This window comes from Ambystoma mexicanum, chromosome 13, assembly GCF_040938575.1.
Source record: "Ambystoma mexicanum isolate Mex_15411 chromosome 13, UKY_AmexF1_1, whole genome shotgun sequence".
NCBI lineage: Eukaryota > Metazoa > Chordata > Amphibia > Caudata > Ambystomatidae > Ambystoma > Ambystoma mexicanum.
In genome coordinates, this window is record NC_090938.1 from 653,175,487 (window position 1) to 653,197,147 (window position 21,661).

General features: G+C 46.4%; 1 protein-coding gene across 1 annotated transcript in view; it reads right to left on the reverse strand.

Annotated features, from left to right (window-relative positions):
* The window catches only part of PNPO (pyridoxamine 5'-phosphate oxidase), a 71,109-nt gene that overhangs the window by 15,976 nt on the left and 33,472 nt on the right, over positions 1-21,661 (reverse strand). Inside the window, exons 2-4 of the mRNA XM_069634638.1 lie at positions 19,635-19,759; positions 3,143-3,242; positions 1,359-1,412 (exon numbers count right to left, since the gene is read on the reverse strand). Of these exons, the coding sequence (XP_069490739.1) occupies positions 1,359-1,412; positions 3,143-3,242; positions 19,635-19,759 (279 nt within the window). The remainder of the gene's footprint in view (positions 1-1,358; positions 1,413-3,142; positions 3,243-19,634; positions 19,760-21,661) is intronic.

The following is a 21,661-nucleotide window of genomic DNA, read 5'->3' on the forward strand; positions in this document are numbered from 1 at the left end:
CAGCCAGATGTCTTCTCAATTATTACGTGCCGTCAGTGTGCAGAACACCCCAGTCAATGTGCCCTATGTCGTTAAGAAAAGTGTGGGACGACTGGGGTGGTTTTTCACTCAATTTCCTATTTCACATATAGTTGTCCTCGCTGTGGTAATCTCGAGCTTGCAGACTTCTCCTGTGGATCTACCCTAGTAGCTCACAGTGGTAATCTTGAGATTGCAGACTTCTACTGTGGATCTACCCTAGTAGCTCGCAGTGGTAATTGACCTTGCAGACTTCTCCTGTGGAACTACCCTAGTAGCTTGCAGTGGTAATCTCGAGCTTGCAAGACTTCCCCTATGGATCTACCCTAGTAGCTCGCAGTGGCAATCTCGAGCTTGCAGACTTCCCCAGTGGATCTACCCTAGTAGCTTGCAGTGGTAATTGAGCTTGCAGACTTCACCTGTGGATCTACCGTAGTAGCATGCAGTGGTAATCTCGAGCTTGCAGACTTCCCCAGTGGATCTACCCTAGTAGCTCACAGTGGTAATCTCGAGTTTGCAGACTTCTCCTGTGGATCTACCCTAGTAGCTCGCAGTATCTCGAGCTTGCAGACTTCTCCTGTGGATCTGCCCTAGTAGTTTGCAAGACTTCCCTTGTGGATCTACCCTAGTAGCTCGCAGTGATAATCTCAAGCTTGCAGACTACTTCCCCCATTGGATCTACCCTAGTAGCTTGCAGTGGTAAATGAGCTTGCAGACTTCTCATGCAAACTATCTTGGTAGCTCGCAGCACAAAGTGCACAGTACTCATTAAAGGATGCATCACAGACTCCTAGCTTTCTGGGGCGTGGGCCCTTGTCTAGTCGTTTTGCTGATCCAGGCAGGGGTTTCCAAAGGTCCTGCTTCATGGGAACATTTCTGGCATCGACTGGCTTGTATTGAGAGGAGCGAGGGTACCGCTCCAGCAAATTTGGTTTTCTGGGCTCCTGTTTGGAGTTGGGGCAAGCAAATAGTTGACTTTACTTTGGGCGGGGTTGTGGTCCCACCACAGTAATCAACTTTCTCAGTCGGAGGGAGCCTGTACTAGCCGGGCCATATTGGGAACAGGTTATGGTTAGTGCTATTGTGATGGACCCCTCACAAGTGACCCAGACAGAGCGAGTGCCACTGAGATCTTCCCAATTGCACCCCCGGGCTCATTTACTAGTTCAAGGAGTTATCTAGACCCGAAGGCCACTCTCCCAGCTCTCAGTAGAGCTGGGCAAGGACCTTCGCCACACCATTTAGCCAATAATACAGGTGTAAACAGCACCCTAGTAGCATGTACCATGGCTCCCAGGCGCACATCCCTCACATGCAGGGGTACCCCAAAAACAACTCACCTGTCTATGCAGGGGCTCCCAGTAGAACACCAGACTGGCGAATGGATTGGCGTCCTGTGGGAACAAACAAACAGCTCGTTAGAGAGGAAGAGCCACGTGTTGGCAATTTCTTTAAATTTCAATATTCCCACACCCCGTTGTAAATTATGGATTCATGCTTTCGGGAAACATTGCTATAGAGTAGGGGTCAGGGTCATGCAGTGCTTAATGACAATCAGGGTTTGAACAATTAAGATAATAGAACAAGTCAAACTGAGGTTTTGAATTGTGCCCCAAAAAAAAGGCCAGATTGCGTTGCTTCAATCGACATGAACCAAGCTGCTAAAATAGCCCAGAGCATTAAGCACTTGCATAGGTGATAGGTTTGAATCCAGAGAGGGCCAAGACGATGCGTACTATAATGCAAACCATTATTACAGCACTTAGAAGCATCCAGCATTGTAGAGTGTGTGTTGTGCATAATATACGTATGCATCAAAACTGTGTGCATCACCCACTGCACCGTCCACGACGGGGGCCCTGAATCCATCACAAGGGTATTCACCCACTACCAACCATCGAGAGATCTCCAATTCAGCAAGAAACGGCGCCAAACCTCAAATGGAAACAGCATGCAGTATCTTCCTTTTGCCTCACAACCATGCTCGGGAACTCCTCCGCACAAAATAAGTTCACCTGACCTAATGGTCAGGAAACCACTAAAGACAGGCTTTTCAAATAACGGCAGCATGAAACGAGCACCAAATCCTACTCCATTGTCACCAGCAAAAGGCCATCACCCAATCCTCAATGAACCATACACCTACTCACTGCAATTTCAAATCCATGGATAGCACTCCCTAAAATGATACGAAAGTCATATAAAACATACCAGAACCCACACACATATTGCGGACAGCGGCTATTAGAAAACAGACTTATTTGGGAAGTAAGGGAATTGAACAAATGCTACCGTAAATATCTAACGGGCAACCATAATCATATCAAGGGAAGGTACCAATAGGTCACTCCCAGAGGGCACCCAATGCCCCGACCCACTGCGCATACCCCTCGTCTGTTTACTCGCCTCTTCACCCAGATTAACCAACTACCTTCTAAAATTTTCTAGCGCTTAGGCAATACAAACAAATCCCAGGCCTATTAGCTACCACATCACTCTAGCTCCAACCCCTCTCACAGCCCACCTCAGCGGTTAACCCAGAGCCACAGCGCTTTAAATTAAACACAGCCCAAGTATCACCGCCAAACCCATAGAACCAGCACAGCACTCAGGATTGGGGTACTTCAGACCTGCACGCATAAACACCACGTCTCTCATTTACCTCCCACGCTACTCCACTAACATTCCCCCGTCCATATTTTCATGCAAAGCTAAACGCTGCTGGGCCCAAAAAAATGCTTCAACTGAGCTAAAAGACCACTTTACAATACATACATTACACGACTTGATACTACAACATACCCACCCCACTCTACACCAAGGCCATATCTCAATGAGAACATCCTTTGAAAACACCTAGAATTACCTAGACACAAGACTCTGGGTTCTTCCGATCTGCACCAATAAACACTACAACAGCTACCTTGCTCGCCGTTTCTGCTCTTACTAACTTTCTACCCCAATCTCCCTATACCCATCTCCTGCAGGTCGTTAAGTGCCAAAATGCCAGCTAAATCCTGCAAATGGCACAACAGGTATTACACGAGACCCAATAACAAAACACATACAGAAAAAGGACAGGCTCAGCTTCCAGCGCACGAGCCCTGCATAAAGGGAGACTCACCAGCTCTTTTCCTTTCCGGCTTTCGTGGTTGGTGAAGAATCTGAAGCCTTCGGGCCCGAATCCTTTCAGAAGCAGCATGCGGGCAGATGGCTTCCCATCGCTGAGGAACAAGACAAGGAATGCCGCATTAGAGACGCTCTCTGGCATAAGCTATCCCCAACAAGCCGGGCTCCACACTATGCCCGAGCAACTTACTTCACTATAGGTTTCAGCAAATGTCCATCTTTTGAACCACACGAGACAAACCCGATGTAAAAAATGATATGTAACTGGGGAGCGTCGGGTGATATTGGTGACAACAGTTTTCCCGTAGTGCTGCTTCTCTCACCCAGAGGTTGCATAATCCACAGCAAAGAAATGCAGCGTATACACCCCTTGCCTCAATTCTGTTCCATTTCCTCAAGCCAAAGAAGCCAAATAACTATACAAATGTGCGTTGTAACAGGGAGTGAGCAACAGAAGACTCCACAACTATTTCCGGTTCAATGTGCATTTTCAGCTTTGGGGGAATGGAGGATGGAGGGGCTAGGCTAAAGAGCTTTCCCTGCGGAAGTAAACTAAATGGGAATCTTGGCGATTAATCTACTAGTGTTGCGGAGCATAGTACTGGGTCCATCTCCCACTCTGGGGCAGGGTTAAGTCACCCTGTGTAGGTCATCAATCACTCAATGTTCCTGGGATATTTGAAGCTCTCCTGGACACGTTGCCTAACATGGTCTTCTTTGGTCAGACAGAATGCTGCATTGGTCCTCCTGGGCTTATTGCTACCTAGCAGCATCATCTGGTGCTGTAGGCTGCCTTCGACGAGGGGTCGAGGATCGAGCTGAAATCCGGGGCTCAAATTCACATGGAGCACACAATATTAGCCAATTCCCCTACCACCCTCTTTGCAATGTTAGCGGTGAGGTATACGCACTAGTTTCACAGAGCTGACTTTACCAGGCTCCCCTCGACTCGCCTGATTTTAAACACCCACCTAGCCCAATTCGGCCGCTCATTCTTCCTCCTCATTTCTCCTCCTCTGCGTCAATTCTCACCTCCTTCTCCCCCTTCCTCCTCCACCTTCTACCTCCTTCTTCCTCCTCCTCCTCCTCCTTCCCTTTTCCTCCCTCCTTTTTCGCCCCCCTTCTTCCTCCTACCTCCTCCCCTCTTCCCCCCTGTTCCTCCTCATACTTCCCCCTCCTCCCCTTTTCCCTCCCCTCCTTCCTCCTCCCCCCTTGTTCTTTATCCTGATTGTTCTCCTCCTGTTAAACTTCCTCCTCGCTTTCATTTGCCCAAATCCATTATTTCCCCCTTCCCTCTCTTCCGCCTACACTATATAACTACTGGCCACTCTTCTTCCTGGTCAGTCTTTATACTGCTTCCTGGATCATAAGTGGGGACCATGGTGTGTCGGGCCAGGGATCAAGGCTCTACGTTGGCTGAGCCCTGCTTGAACTACAACTTCTGTATAACCTGTGTGGGGCAGCAGCTCCGCAAACCAAGCCTACCAAATAGCGATCTCACAAGTTCGAGTCAGGGAGCATCCTGCTGCCATTCGCTTTACTCCAGTCTTTCGTGGGCCATGGCTGCCTGCGCAGGACTAAGATGTCCGTCTGGGGTCTCCCCCATCCTGTTGTCTTGTTTGCAGGATTCCCCCGACTCATGAGGGTAAGCCTTGCAGTATCCCTTGCGAGGTGCGTTCATGCAATCAACAGTGCTGATCATTCCTTTTCCTTCATGTTGAGGCATTTACTTGCGGTTCATGTCAAGTACTGCGATGGCAGTACTAGAATCCGACAGTGGTGTTGGCCTTCAGCTCCAGTCTGCGGTTTTCCTGAACTCACTCTGGAATGGGGGTCCCTCTACTGGGGCGCACTGGACTTATGATCTGTCCCACGACTAGGAAAATAAGGCATTGGCCAAGGTGTACTACCTCTAGGGACCAGCATTGCGAAGCATGCAGCAGTACCTGTAACCCCTCCCACGCCTAGACCCATCCTCTAGTCTCCTTTGAGTTACGTTGTCACAATGCCCAAAGGTTATGCTCAGAGGTGGTAGGGATAAGGAATCTGCTTGGAGATAAAAGATCTTTCGGAAAGAACAATACCAAGCCACTCTTCTAATGCCCATGTCAAACCATAGGTACCCGGGCTGTCTGAAGGGCTCTAGTGCACAATTATGTCAAACGCACTCTGTACCAGGACACACACACCCAAAAAGTGCAACTATCCTGGAATTTGAATCTAGTCCGAAACACCTAAAAAAAGATACATAAAAAAAAAGGTCCAATGAGACACTTGAAGTCTTTTGCCAAAAAAAAAAAAACGAATCAGAGGAAAGGTTTTCTTAGAACACTGAATAGAGGGAAGCACAAGACCCTCAGTACCAGACATGATGGCAAACGTACAGCACATATAAAAAAAAAACACTTGAAAGCAATCATCTTTGTTTCGGCACCACAGTATCGTAAAAGCAACTGGCTGTAGATCCTGCACTCAACCTGATCTGTGTGGCCATAGTCCCATTAAGGAGGCCTGGAGAGGGGGCCAGAGAGGGGCACCTGCTGCACGATGCCGACATTTGAGGAGATAAAGAGGATACCCCAGGGCCTCTCACTTATTCACACCCTTTGTGGTCATAATTGCCTAAATTTGAAGAAAGACCGATGGTTCCATGTGTCGTTACCGTCTAGTTTTTCCAACAGATTTTTAGTGATTTTTCACCACATTGCACCAGCAAAATGTGTGCAGGGTATGCACCACCTGCAGCCAGCCCCTGGTTAACCTCCAACCTTTTTTATGAACAGAGCACATTAGCTCAGGTGCTGGTGATTCGTAGATGGAAACTGCCATCAAGGACCCAGCCTGGGAGGGGGGGAGAGAGAAAGAGAGAAAGAAAGAGAGAACTGACCAGCAATTAGGAACGTAAGCACTAATAGCCAAACTGGCGAGGGGGGTTGGACAGGAGTAGCCCAACCAATCTTATCTCATGGTAAGGATAATTGATCCCATGGGTCTCCACTATAGCCCTTAAAGCCCAATTACTGGCAGTAAAGAGGTATACAAGCGTTCAGGATTAATGGAGGGTGCAGGACCATGAAGAAAAGGAGAATGTGTTAAGGCATGCAGGCAGCGAATGGAGGAGTGGAGAAAGGCAGCGCAGGGGGGGGGTGATGGTGTTGGAGGAGGGAAGAGAGGAGGAGGAAGGTATTGGAGAAGAATGGAACTGGAATGCATTGGAGGGGAGAGAGAAGAAAGGTTTTGGAGGAGAAAGGCGAAGAATGCATTGGAGGGATGAAGGAGCTCAGGAAGGTTAGATCAGAGGGAGGAGGAAATCATTGGGAGACAGCTGAAGAGAGAAGGAGGGGATATAGACCGGGTGATCCAAAAAGAAAAAGATAACGGTCATGGGACAAGCCAAGACAATCCAAGGATCTTCGGGGGTGGGGGGGTGCTGAGAAGTAGGTCGGAGTAGAACTTGCGCTTGGGTGCAGTTAGCGGATAGGAGCTAAGGACAGAGATTGGTAGAGCTACTTCAAGACCTGTGACAAGAGGAAAGCTAATAGTATAGGCAAGATTTGTTTATTTTCCACCAGGCAGTAAACAGGGGCCCACGAACCCCAGCTTACTGCATCGTTCTTGGAAGGGCTCTATAAACGTGATGGCCTGAAAATCAATCCAAGACAAACCGGAATAAAACTGTTGTTTAATAGAACTTTGGGACTCGGGCCACGGGCCTTACATCAGAATACTATTCCACCCGTAGGTTTCACTTGGACCTGCCACGCAGTTACTGAACAATTGGTTTTCCATAGCTTTTCTCCAACCCCTGTGTTATTCACAGTTAGTTCCTGGCAAGGGACAAGGAGCTTGTAACAAGCAAGCTCACTGGCCCTCACCGGGTCGTTACCAGCCCAGCAAAGCCTTTATCGGGCTGGTAGCAACCGTGTCCTAGCCACCATGGAAAGGGAGAAGGGACTCTGCGTAGTCCCTTCTCCCCGTTCGCTGGCAGCCATCTTTTAGGTTTACTTTTTTTTCTTCAATGGCTGCCATAGAAAGGGTGAAGGGACTACGTATAGTCCCTTCTCTCCGTTCTGTGGTATGCATTTTGGTTTTTCAGTTGCTAGACTACGCAGGCGTCTGAAAACGTTTTAAAAAAGACACTATTAGTACCCCAGTCATACGGGCCAGGGTACCTATAGCAATAAGCCCCTCGCTGGGCAGGGGGGCATTACTGCTTGAGGTAAGGCCTTGCTTGGGCCTGTAACTATGGGCCCCGGGGCCTTACCTGAAGTTGTAATAATGCTTGCCTCCCCTCCCCCCAGCTCGGGGCTTACTGCTCAATTCATCCTATTGTTCGTACAGCAATTGTGGAGTATAAATCCTTGGTTGATTCTTCGATCTGTGACATCTAGTAATGGCAAAAAAACATTCTTAGAATCGATGAACGTTTCCACAATCTTGGAAGGATACAAAGGGAGATTCTATTGCTACTTTTAACAGGAAAACGATTTAAGTCTCAGTCACTTTTTTTCCTCAGAAAAGATAGTATACAGAGAGAAATACATGCAACTTGCCTATCTTGTGAGCAGACATAATAGCAAATGAAAAACTCTTCTTCAAAGACTGCTTCTGCTAAACATAGCACTCCTAACTTGAATTAACACCAACTATACAGAGGGCCTCCATGGGGATTAGTTTACCCAACCCTTTAGAAGCTTGCTAACATAATACAACGTTCATGCCAAATGAAGATCACGTAGAAACGGAGAACGTTTTGATGCCCAAGGCATACATCAGGGTTTCATTAGCCCATTCTATCACTTACATTCTCCTTGATTAGCAATATTTGTAAATTATTGTAACATGGCTAATTGGTATCTAAAGAAATAAAACACCATACAGCATGACATCATGTTTCTGCTCTTCTGAAACCCCAGTGTTACACTGGAAGGATCACAGGATAACTGAGATGGAAAGGGTAACTAAATGAAGGAACACAACTTAGGCACCCTCTCCAAGGAATACAAACAGAACATAAAATGCTGTATAACCGGTTCCATGGCACACTCCTGTGCGGTGATGTGCTTCAAGGGGTCCGGGTATGGTTCACTCCCTTTTGCCCCTTTGCATGCTCAATGTCTCTACTCTGAGCTGTGTGAAATTACATGTCTCCCCTGTATAAAGTTCAAGTAAAGGCAGAGCTGGCAGCTTAATACAGTCTATTCTATGGCAGCGGGTGGGACATTGTGTCACAGTGATAGAGGGTCCATTACTTGCATTCAGTAACTATTTTGTAGTGCTCACATTTCATGTGTAAGAAGCTCTACCAATAACGTTCATTCCTTTTAATATGGGACTTACTGGATCAAGTACTCAAATTAAAAACTTTTTTTTAAAAAAATCTGGACTTGTGCATGATAAAAAGGGAGGGGTGGAGAGCTTGAAATGTTCCGATCTTTTTAGCTATGAATAAAAAAATATAGTAGGAAGGTGAGAGCAAAAGCAGAGCGGCAGGCTAAGCGGTGCCGATGTGTTGCAGCATACCACAATTCAAGGCAGATTAGGAGAGAAAGGAGATGGGTTTAGGTTTGCCACTGGTCCAGGTAGATCAAGGGAAAGAGGGAATCTACAAGGCACCGCTTCCTCTTCTTAGTAAAATAGCCCAGTAACTACAGTACCTGCCATTTGAATACCATTTCCCTACAAATGAAGGCTAGCACACATGATGAGAACTGTGAAAACGAACACGCGTGGGCTAGAAAGTAAATGCATTTATGTACACATTTCTGGTTTCAGACGGCTTAGGATTGTGCTTCGCTTCTTAAGCATCCCCGCTCATTCTCACACGATTACAACTCTGTGGGCGATACTACAATGAAAACGAACAGTACTTTGATTGCTTGATTTTATTTAGTTAAAAGCACTGATTTGAAGGGTGTAGGGGAGGACTGGTCCAAAAGACCCCTCTTGCCTACATCCCCACCCCAGGTGAGGGCCATGGCTCATCGGGCGTCCCCTCCTTACCACCAGGGCCCAGGTGGTGGATGGCTCACCTGCTGAAGACATTGCCCACACATATTGAATTTAGCTAGGCCCAGAAACCATTTTGTCTAATAAAGATGGTGTGAGCTCAGCGCACTGTAGCGCGGCCCCCACCCTCGGAGAGTTTCAGTTATCCCTGTTGCCGCAGCACCCAGACAGATCCGCTGTGAGCCCGTTCCCACGAACAAGACGGACATGAGCTAGCGTAAGATATTAACACTGTAACATTTCACCTTCCGCAGTGTATCACTGCCCCCAGCATGACCCGGCCAGCAAGGCCTGGGTGATGGAGAGAACTGTAAAATGGTCATCGGATGAAAGCAGAAAATTCCCGAATATTAATGCCAGGACTACTTGCAAAGTGTGTATTTCTCCACAAAGCTTCTTCTATTTAGGAAACCTGTAAAATATATAAACATGATAGAATGCATGCTTACATGATAATAGCAATGAAGAACCCCCCCACCACTGCAGTTGGGTGCTAACAATTAAGAAGCCTTCCAGGGGACTGTTCATTATGTGCATTCATGAGAAGCTTACACCCCGTGGACCCGCACGATAACCGAACTAATGCTGCTAGGGTACAAGGGAAGGCAAATGTAATCATACAGAGGGCTCATGTGAAGGACGCGCGCGAATACACTTGTCATGCGTATGTGTCTAAGCCCCTTATGTGCCACTACCGCCACGTACGGTGGCGAGTCATTTTCTATGTGCTCCACCAACCTCACTACTACCTCACTTACTGCAAATGTATATGCATATAACTAAATGCTGTAATTGTTAAAACATAATGTACGAATAAGGTGCTCAGACTGGCTATATTTGAGACACATTTAGCAAAGTTGAAATGTACGTTGTCGAGTGATTCAAATAAGTATTATAGAGTGTTCAAATGTTTGCGATGGTTTCACCTAAAGTCGGCAACACACGAGGAAGATACCTTTTGTGAATATGTGCAAGGCCATTCCCCCTCCCACCCTGTGAAGACTGCCAAACAAGAGAGCAGAGGCCCGCGCCGCGCTGCTCCACCTCCCCCAACCAGACTGGAGCCGCTTCAAAGATTTGTAGTCCCCTCTGCAGCACCCAAGGCCACGGCCCGCCACCTGCATTATTTACAGCACAGCAGTAAACCTCCGCCTGGATACACAAATCCAAAGGCGCCCCCTCGTAAACCCCACAACCAACCGGATCATCTTAGACTTATGGCCCTGTGTAATTAGGACACCCAATACTGTGGCAACACACAGCAGCCCATTCATAACAACTTCTAACAAGACAGAAAGACATGTACCGCCCGTCCCATGCCCTGGAACTTAGCCCCTCGACCTATGGCACCGGTCAACAGGACACTGGTAACCATGCCCTGACGAATGACCATCAGATCCCTCACAAGGTGCATTCCTCCTGTGTTGCATTAACCTGTAGAATAACCTATTGAAAGATTTACTAAAGAAGATAATATTGCAATGACTGAATGACTGCGGTGTGCATGGCATAGGGCAAATAAGTCAGGAAAAGACATTCATCTCTGACACTGGCCACAATGGCACAACAACACCGCCCGGATGAACTCAGCTGACCTGCCAGGCCCAGCCCAACCCACGAGGCTGACCAGTGACGTCCTCCAGCCAAGGCCAACCACATCGCAGCAGCACCTATAGCTAGTCATCGCCACCCAATCCCATTGAACTTGTGCCCCTTATAGTATGTAGGTTCTGATGACGTTTTTTGTAAATATATACGCCTGTCTTTGCTATTGTCAGACAGAGCGCTCTCGGAGTTTGCAGAGTTCTTTGCATGCCCTATTCTGATTGATAAACTCCCATTTAAGCTCACCCGCACTCGGTCTTGGCTTTATTCCCAGCTTGGGAGAGTCCGTCATTGTCTCTCATTGCGGGGAGGATCGTGCTGGTTGGGGACGCTTGCCTTTAAGGGCTTGGTGGGGAATATAGACTTGCGCCTTCACTAGTATCATTTGAACTAGCCAGGACTGAAAGAAGGTGATGGGGAAGAGTGACGCGACGCCCAAATGGAGGAATATGCAACAACAAGCAACATTTTCTTAAAGTAAGGTGATTTAAAACACTTGAAAGTTCTAAACAAGTGCGAAAGTAATTAGCTAATTTGTGATAGAACATCACAAATTGCAATTCAGCCCAGCTTATTTTTTGCCTTGGATGCCATACAATGCTACTGTGCACACAGCATGAGCCAGTAAACGGGACGAACAGCTTTGGCAGATGGTCATCTAGTCATCAAAATACTGTAAGGGACCTCAAACTCATTCACAACCCCCTCCATCTGTGCTGACTAAGTAGTGGGGTAATCAAGAGCAATGAGTTCTAAATGATACATCTTTCAGGAATAAGGGTAGTCCAGTGCAAAACGTTGCCAGTTTCTTCATGAATGATGGAGCCAACAGAGAGGGACCAAGGAGAAGTAGGATGCCATCGACTTGTGAAAGGTTTCTGATGATTAATGGTGCTCTTCCTTGTGCGAGTATCATTGATTACACGTTTATTGCAAATGCGCAGTCTTTGATTACTGACCTGTGTATTCCATCGAGCAGAGAGCTATCAATTTCCCATTATCATTAGTTTTGATCTAGAGGGCCTCAACTCAGAAGTTTCGTATTCTGGTCTTATCACCATTAACCCCGCACTGAGTCGGGTTATATGGAAGTTCACCAATATAGAAGCCGCTTCTGACATGGTGTGCAAGCTATAGAAGGATTGTGTTCCTAATGGGAGTAAGGTTGCACATGTTTGCAGCACTGTGGTGTGCGGCACTATCTTGGAGATTTATGAACGTTGTCTCGTATTAATCCAAGATAGCATTTTACCACGAATAACTAGCAATAAAAGGAGGGCTACTGGAAAAAATAAAAAGGGAAAAACAAGGAACTTCGACTGTTCGCACTTAAATTCACTGCAGTATGCTATATTAAGTCCAAATATGCTAAATAGTTGAAACGGCACAAGTGTGAGGTTCAATGGGGGCAACAGAGATCTAGTCTCCACTACTATGACAAATGATTCCTGTACATTCTAGAGTATTATTATTGGTAATCACTGCTTCAAACGTGATATTAATGAAGTGTTGGAGCAGGTTTGGATTGCTTACATAACTAGTACATGGAGGGCGGGACTTGAATCAGAGCGGTGAATTGGGAGTCTGGATTTACAAAAAAGCTAAAGATGATATTGAAAAGCGTATTAATTCCAGTAAATCATCCAGAGTACCTCGCCCAGATGGCCTTTGTAATATACTCATTAAGAAAGACAGTTCTTTGCAGGCAAATGTGCTCCATCAGTTATTCGTGTGTATTTCATCCTCCCAGATTATTCCACTGTCTTGGCATTATACTGTCCCGGTTCCTGTGCTACGGAAAGGTACCCCGCTGACCCAAAAGATTAACGTCTCTTAGCGATGGTAGATGCCACAGCCAAGATTTTTGCTCCGGTCCTCCTCGAGGAACTGAGCAATTGGGGTGAGAGTATGAACTTCATTACGCTGAATCAGACAATATACCAAAAAGACTGCAGTACTACAGTCAATGCTCTTGCATTAATGACAACCATACAACAGTCTTGGTAATACAGAAGAGGCCTGTTTATGGTGCTTTTATTGATTACAGTGCAGCGCTCAACACTGTTAAGATTGTGGAGCAAACTGGTTTGTTGGGGGATCCCAGCTGGTTTGCTCAAAATGATAATGATACATGATTAGACAAGAGTTTAAGTACGTTTGGAAGGCAATTGTGGGACCACCAGATGGATCAAAACTACTAAGGGAGTCAAACAAGGCTGTATATTAACTCCCACGTTATTTAATCTTTATTTACCCAACATGGGCAAAGCCCTGGGTGATCAAAAATGAATCACACCCAAAATAGGTGTGGAGGTACTACAGTGGATGGGTTACGCAGACAACATTGTTTTGCTGGACTTTAACTGCAGATGGCCTTCATATTGCCCTAAGCAATATCTATGTATATTCGGCTTACAATTCACTAAGGGTAAATCGCTCTAAAACTAAAATCATGGTATTCGATCATCGAAGTAGGAAGGTGACCAGACTGTGCTGGCGACTGTGCTAGCATATGAGTGGGGAAAATATTGAAGTTGTCCAACATTACACATATCTTGGCATCACCAGAGATACCAAACTTAGCGGTGCCGCTCATGTAGATTGATTAAAATTAAAACCGCACAACTTAGTGGTGGCATTTTTTTTTTCTCATACAGGGGCTACTCTTTGGGGATCTGGAATAAATTGTACTCCACTAAAATATTACCGGTTATAGTTTATGCGGCTGAGGCCTGGCAACGAGGATATATGCAAGATCTGTCTAAATTAGAATCAATAGTTCTGAGGAGAATGTTGAGACTACCTCCCTACACATGCTTTAAAATGGTTTATTTGGAGTGCAATATCCTTCCGACCAGAGAACGTGTTATCTTGAACTGTTTAACCTTCTACTGGAAAGTGGCCATGTTCATAAATATTCATTCATGGGCTGGTTATTTGAAGTCTTCTCCAGTAAAGTATCCTTTATGCACTCAACTGTTTTAGCACTAACAAAAAGGGAAGTAGACAAATGAAATTCAAAAGTGCAGGGTGATGTTTCTGTAATGACACTGGCTTGAGTACTATGTATGTTTAATTAAGAACTGTTTCTACTGAGCAGCGGACTGTCAATCTGGCTGCCAAAAAACTGGGTATTGGTTACTTAATTTTGGAACTGAAGTACTTCCCAAGATACATACAGCACTGTATTGGTAATCACCTGGTGTGGGATTAACCAAGACTTAAAATTTAACTCTTAAAATTCTTGAGATTATTGGAGGTTGGTCAAAAATTCCTAGGAATGATAGATTATGTCGTTTCTGTGGAAACCAGCCACTGGAATCAGTATACCATCTCCTTTTTGAATGTACTGCATTGTCTTAGCGCCTAAAAACAAGTAGAGCTGCTGGTATTGACAGGTCTATCTCAACTGAAAATCAGTGGGAGCTTTTCATCTCTGGTCAAGCGAAAGGGTGTATTCTTTATTTGACTACATTTTGGAGGAGAATCCCCTTTCTGAGTGCTTGAAAAATGATTAACAGAGTGAATGTCAAGAGTCAAACAGCCACTAGTCCATCTCTCTATAAAGCTCCTATTCATGCAAGTGGAGCTCAACTGGCCAAGGGTGTCAACTTGACCGAAATTCACACTGCCCTGGAGAGCTAAGAAACCAGATCTCTAGGTCAACCATGAACATGTGAAGGGAGCCATATCCCTCCCTGCTGGCGAGGTAGGGAATGACCACTCTGTTGTCTTGCAGGGACATCACTCCCATCAGTGGTCAATACATTTAAAAAAATTAAAAAAGGAATTTAAGGGCAAATTGGGTTTTACCAAGAGGTTGATGGGCAGGTGTATCTCGTCTATCGAGGGCATGGGAGCATTCACCATTGGAGGAAAATAAAGATTATGGTCCAAGCAAAAACAAAAAGACAAATTGACTGAGATCTAGTAGACTGAGAACCACCATGGCTTGATGATGTGAGGACAAAAGGAACATAGTAAGTGACATTTCTCTGGGACAAACACATATGACACAATCATGCCCAGGACCATGGATGAAGGCTCAGGAGAGGAGACGATATCAGAGAAGACTTCCTTTATTTGAAAGAAACCCTTCCTTGGTCTAGAAGGGAGCAAATGCTTGAAACAAGAAGGATTGAGCATAGACCTCCAGGCAAGGTAAGATAAGAATATGGTGCCTGCAACAATGCATTGCTACTGCTATATGCTTCATACAATTCTAGGTATTGGAGAACACACGGGAAAGCAGAGAACTACAGTTACTGCTGTGGTTATCTAACAAGATTAACCTGCTTTTCACATACAGTTTGCTCCCACCGTTTTTCACTAGAGCAGCACTTGACGGACATGTGATGTCAGAGTCCTGAACATCAGTCAGAGTCCTGAACGTCAGCAGAAAAGATGCAATCATCTTCTGTTAGGGCTTAAATTCTGCTCGAGAATGCACTTCAGAAAATGTGCCCCCTGCCCTCCACACCAGACATAGGCCTTTTCCTGTGACCAGTGATGTACCAGAGAATGGATCAAAGGACAAGACAACACCACATTCAAGTTTACTTGGATGGCCCAAATAATAGAGGTGAATGAAAATCCAACGAGCTCATGTTCCGCTAAGTGGCTACGACTTACAGAGATGTTCATCTCAATTAAGGGTGCAAAATAAACTGAAGTGCAGGAAGGCATTTCCTTGATCTGGGATCGGCTCGGGTTTCCCTTCTGAGGTTATGACTAAGAACAAACCCTATATCCACTGGCTCTAGTTTCCGTGGAATGCTCCTAGTCCTTCCCTATTCCCACCACCTCAGATTTTCCCACACCTTTCTTCTCTCAGCACCCAGATTCTTTTTTTTTTTTTACAACTTCGGGATCTGTTCTCCCTATTGGGCTGTAGGGTTTCCCGCACTGTCTCGTTTCCTCTGGATCTTAGTCTGTCAAATTGTTTTAGCTCCTTGGAAAGACATTCTGCTCTTCTCCTCTCAGGTTTATCAGGATGTGCATACAAGAACATGAGGCAACTTGGCATGGCAACTCCCAGGCCTCTGATGCAGGCCAGGAAATTTGGGAAGGATGCACATCTACTCTGCATAAAGCCTCCTCTCCCGAGGTCCCCGGGCTCCTAGAATCAGCAAGCAACTCCTTCTGCCCTTCTCACCATCATACCCAAGTTCTACCCATTGCTCTCAATGGATAGGCAGTGAAGACTGTGTGTGCCCGAAGCTATGGTCACCCCCCACATTTACTTCTCCTGATCTTACTTCAGTGTTTAGTCTATTTCTATTATTAATTGTTTTAGGAATTCAATTTCCTTCTCGTTTCTTACCCATCTTGCAGTGGTGGACAGCTCCCCCTTTTCCTTAAGGTCTGTGCAATCGTCTTCACCCCTTTGAGCTTGTGTCACCTCACAACAAATACACTGACATTCTCCCCACTTTTCGCTCCTGGCCCTTATCCCTCTCCCAAGCCCCCGACCTTCGCCCTTCTACTCAGTTCCTGGGGGGAGAGAAGTGAATATCTTCTGCCACTCCTCCCACTCTTTGCCTTCTACTTCAGCTCCTCCTCCCAAATCTGGGGATGTAGAACCTGCATTCCTGCTCCAGCTGTTCTTGCTACTTTCTCCAGCCTTGTATAAAATAATTTCTTCCCCAAACACCCACCCTGCTACAGGAGCTTGTCCTTCTATAGAGCTGGTGCTTTTTAGCTTCACGCTTATTGGAGGTGGGCAGGGGTTCGCTCACCCAATTGGTAAGTTCATGCTCAGTGGCAGTGTGGCTGAGTACATCCGTCTCCCTGGAGGACGTTTTTAAATAAGCCAGCCGACATCTTAGAACACATTCTTGAACGTTCCCTAAGCTGTCTCGGTAGCAGCTGTGGCTTTCCCTCACCGGCTGCTGCTGGAAGGCTTCTACCCCCTGAAATTAGTTTTGATGCTCAACTGACTTCAGTGATCAGTCCATACATTATGAACTCCTTTGGAGATAGGGGAAGGCAGTAAATACATTTTCCCTTCATTGTTCTTAAAGGGAGGTGTTCCATTGCCTTCTGTCATATGGGAAAGTGGTGCAGGTTCTCCAGGGCTTTCCTCCTTGTGGGATTGGATCTTCCCCCCAGTCTTTTTGCCTCATAAACGGTAATTGTTTTCTCCTAGTCTGCTCAGGGATGTCCTGCTGTTAAAGAGCAGGACTTTGAAAGACAGTCTTATTCTAAGTGGTTTTCCAACCAGGTCCGTACAGCTTCGCCTTAAGACAACTCTTTAAACATTGCCTCTGCTTTTAGGGGCCGGACTTGGGTTCCTATGTAGTCCCCACCCTGTCCTCCCCTCCAAATCCATTAATTCATCTGGTTCCTGTCCATCTGACCAAGCGGTAGATTCAGGGAGTCCCACTGCTTGACTTAAATTTCCAGTGGTTGACACTTCTCATATGGAGAGTGACGACGGAGCTTTCCATGCGACAGTTCCCTGCCATATGATGGGGGCTAGTGAGGGTGACCACGGGATCCTACCCTATCACCCCTGCGCCCATCATCCCCCACCTTGTCCCCAGATCTTCATCACAAAACCTAGCGTTCCCCTTTTTGTGACGCTCTTCAAGGTCCCCCCTTTTCTCAGAGTGCACTCTGCTCCTACAACACCTTCAACTGTATAGGGTAGGCATTATGAAAAGGAGGGAGAGGGAGGGGAAAGATTGGCTAAAGACGTCTTTAAAAATAAAGCAGCATTGGCAAAGTTGACAGCCTGCAAGTCTGAAGATCGGACAGAACACACATTGTTACGTTTTGCACTGTGCACTTGTGGATCCCAACTCCTTGTCACAGTGACAGCAGTGCTGGAACCAATGAGCTGGTTTAAATGAGGGAAGGAGCTAGTAGCATTGACTCAACGAAAAACCCTACAAAGAAAAACAATGCAGTGGGACCAAATGCCTTTAGATTTAGCAGTTTGCCTCCCAGGATCCAACTTTTCCAAAGGTGAACCTGCAGGGAACAAAACGCTGTGGCGGGCAGGAGCTAAAAGAAGCTCCCAAGTATCAAGCCTCACCAAGTAAGCCGTGGCTCAATTAAGTAGCAGGACACAAATTGAACTTCCACATGAGATACAAATGACATTTTGTCCATTACATATGGCCCACAATGCTTTACATGTATTCTAGAGGTCTTCTAATGAGCCATAATACACACGTTAATTATACATAGGTAATTGTATTGCACCAGTTGGCCTGAGGAGTGAAAAGTAGATCCCAGCAGCTGTTGGGAGTTAGGGGGGGGGGGGGTCAAGGCAACCAGGCTCTAGGCAACAGGCAGGAGCTAAAAAGTGGCACACAAATTCAATACCTGTATATGTTCATCAGTGCTAGCTTTCACCACTTAAAGAGAAACACTTAAAATGTGAAAAGAAAATCTGAGATTAATTCCAAAAATGCCCCAGGGGTGAAGGGAGAGGGAAGAGAAAACACAAAACAGCTACTTTCCGTTTGTGGCATGAGTCATATAAACAAACAATCAGTCTGGTGTCTGTATACAAGGCATACATTCAGGTCTCAGATATACAACAATCATTCATGGACTGAAAAACAAGCTAGTGTTCCATTGAAGATGCGCTGCCTCATAGGTTCAAGTTATAGAAAGGAACAGATTACACGGTTGACAGTGACGTGTTTAATCACAAATTGTCTGTTGTGATTAGTACAGTGTTTGCCAAAATGTGCCTATGCTGTCTTTGCCAACACGTGTTTCGACCCCTTACACCTTTTGGTCTTCCTCAAGGCATGGCCGATTCCAAAAAGCCACTTTCACAGAAAAGTGCTGGGTCGTAAAACTGATCAAAAGGATAAGGACATGTGGTATGGGCTGTTCCTGAAACGTTTGGAACAAGGTCCTATGCAATGTTAATAGGCGTAAGAAACTTTTATTATGTCTGGTTCTCACATTAACATATTCTACAAGTTACGAGTTTAGGCAACGTGATAAAAGTTTCTCAAGCCTATCAACATTGCATAGGACCTTGTTCCAAACGTTTCAGGAACAACCCATACCACATGTCCTTATCCTTTTGATCAGTTTTACGACCCAGCACTTTTCTGTGAAAGTGGCTTTTTGGAATCGGCCATGCCTTGAGGAAGACACAAAGTGGTAAGGGGTCGAAACACGTGTTGGCAAAGACGCCATAGGCAAATTTTGGCAAACACTGTACTAATCACAACTGACAATTTGTGATAAAACATGTGACTGTCAACTGTGTAATCTGTTCATTTCAATAACTTGAACCTATAAGGCAGCGCATCTTCCATGGAACACTAGCTTGTTTTTCAGTTCTAGATTAGGTTGGGGTTACATATTAGTTACATTGGTTTGCGGCAGCCTTTTTCTTTCATATCTGATTGCTGTTTGTTGTGCCCAAGCGCGAAATCACCTGGTACCCCGTACTCCCGTTTCTAATCATTCAGGGAGTACTCAGACGGTATCGGGGCAAAGGCTGTTTACAGATGGGTCGGATACAGTAGGAGTCTGCAAACAGTGTCTGTGATAGCAGACGCCCACTGCCAGCATTTGGGGCAGCATGGACATGCAGCTAGTGTCCAAGGCAGCAGAGCAGACCGCCATCATCAATAGAAACAGGGGCCCACAGCCAATGTCAATGGACTATAGCCATTCTAGGTGATGGCAGAAAACAACAGCCAATACCCGACACACTGGCCTGCAACCAGGCCACACTAGTCCACAGCAGAGGTATGAAGTAATTGTACAAGGCTTTGTAGCAACCATGAGAGGTTGGCCTTCCATGGCATCAAGGGAGGCAGGGGGCTGAAGTTGGCATCCATCGACATACCTGAGGTTTGCTGTGGCCCGCCGTTTCATTCACCAAAGACGCTCACCTGGTACAGGTGGCCAAGCACATAGCATTGGCTTCCCCAATGGCAGGGCACTGCAGAGCCTCTTCAAGCCATGACGAAAACTGCTTGATTGGGTCCAGTGACACCAGGTGCTTCTCCTCGAAGGCCTGGAGGAAGGAGGGAAGGCAAGAGCAAAATCCGTTAGAACATGGAGTACACATCTGCTAATCTCGCTCTGGGATATATTGTTCATCTGTGTGTCTAAAATCTGCAGAACTCAACCATTACCAGCTACAGAAGACCACTTTACATTAAACACCAACATCCCCATCTCCAGAATGACCAAGACCTGCAGCATCATTGCCCCAAATCTTAGCATCAGGAATACTGGCAGCGGCACCATTTCAAACTCGGATTGTCAATAGGATCTGCAGGAGAAATACCTCAATGCCACATCCAGCATGGTTTGAGGGGCTAAGGACGTATAGGGCTGTACAAGCGACATCCAATCGCCGGAGGGCATGTGAACATTTGCAGGAATGGGACTGTCACGGATGGGGGGCGGGAGTTGCCTGACAGCGTTTCCTGAACCTAAGCAGTGGACCCCATTCTATTCCTTTTAGGACCCCTGTGCTGCTAGGTTCTACAAGCACCTTTGACTGGTGTGAGTACCAACAAACTGAAACGAGGGTGGGCATCTGGCCCTTAGTCTCTGGGTTGAATTGTGACAGTTGGGGGGCATGTGTGCTAGTTCTGGAAAAGTCGCACTAAAAACGGACAGCATATTTAAATCTTGCAATTCTTCAGCCTGAAGAATTTGTGGAAGGTTTAACTGGCTCCAGACTATTCATGGGTATTCTAGACTGGTAGAACATGGACAGCATCCAAGAGAAGGGCTCGGCTATGGCTATTAGGTGATTGCCGTGATCCTCGCTCAGGAATGTTGAGTGGCGACTTCCCTGTGGAACTCCTTCCTGTCCTGGCAAAACACAGAATTGGCGTTTCCCTGAAATGGCCCTGTTCAGGAATGTACTCGCGTCAGGCTGGATGCAATATTACACATGTTCGTATGGCGTGAGTGGAACGGGAGAGGTGGCAATGTACACAGATATAGAATGGCATCTCCACACCCCAGGGTTTATGATGCTCGTGTACTTGCCTAACACGAAGGACTAGGGCCTGCCTCTGTCTTGTCCGACAGGCAACTTCAGGGAGCCAGTGTCATAAGTAGAGGGACGACCGGCCATTGTCCAGAGGACTAGCCACCAGGAAAGACCATTATATACATCTCTCATTCTTGAAATGAGAAGAGTAAAACGTATCGCTCAACATTCCTCCCACTGGCATACCTACAGCCCTGTAACCAAAGCGTCCCCCAATTCAGCCACGCGCGGACTCTCCTGGAACGGTTGGCAGAGGAGGGGCGGTTAGGATATGGTTATGCGGGTGCATGGTGTTGAACACCAGAGTACACCAACTGTATTCTTCATAACACGGTTACCATGTAGACGTCCTTATATCCATCCACGTGGCAGTCGCCGTCTAGTGACAGACACGGCAGTGTTGCTTTTACTTAGTCGGTGTCATAGGCATGCATTTAATAACCGAGTTGGAGCGTCCCAGTTTATTGAGATTCGTCACCACCAGGCTCAGAGGTAGCACGTGCCGGTAGAGCAATATTTAATTTCATATTTTTCACATGTGCCTGCCATGGCGCACTTTTAAAGATGCCACCGTGGGGAAGTCCAGTGGGGAGTCATTATCAACAAACAGCCCGGTTCTAAATTGGTTTCCTGGTTCATGAGCCAAATTAAGCACGCCCCCACCTGCGCGTTGGAGGATTCGGCTGTTACGCCATCTGCCGGGTACACAAAGATGAACTTCTGTGGAAATGTGTCCAGAGCAACTGAGGGCAGAATCTTGGCACTTGCAGATCGAACAGCTCGGACATACCCTTCCAGGACTGTGCAAGCTTAATTGCATAAATGCCCCCCCCGCTCACCGAACTATTTCCTCCAGTGTGGTGTGCGGGGTTTATGACGATTGTGGAGGAGTTACAACTCAAATAC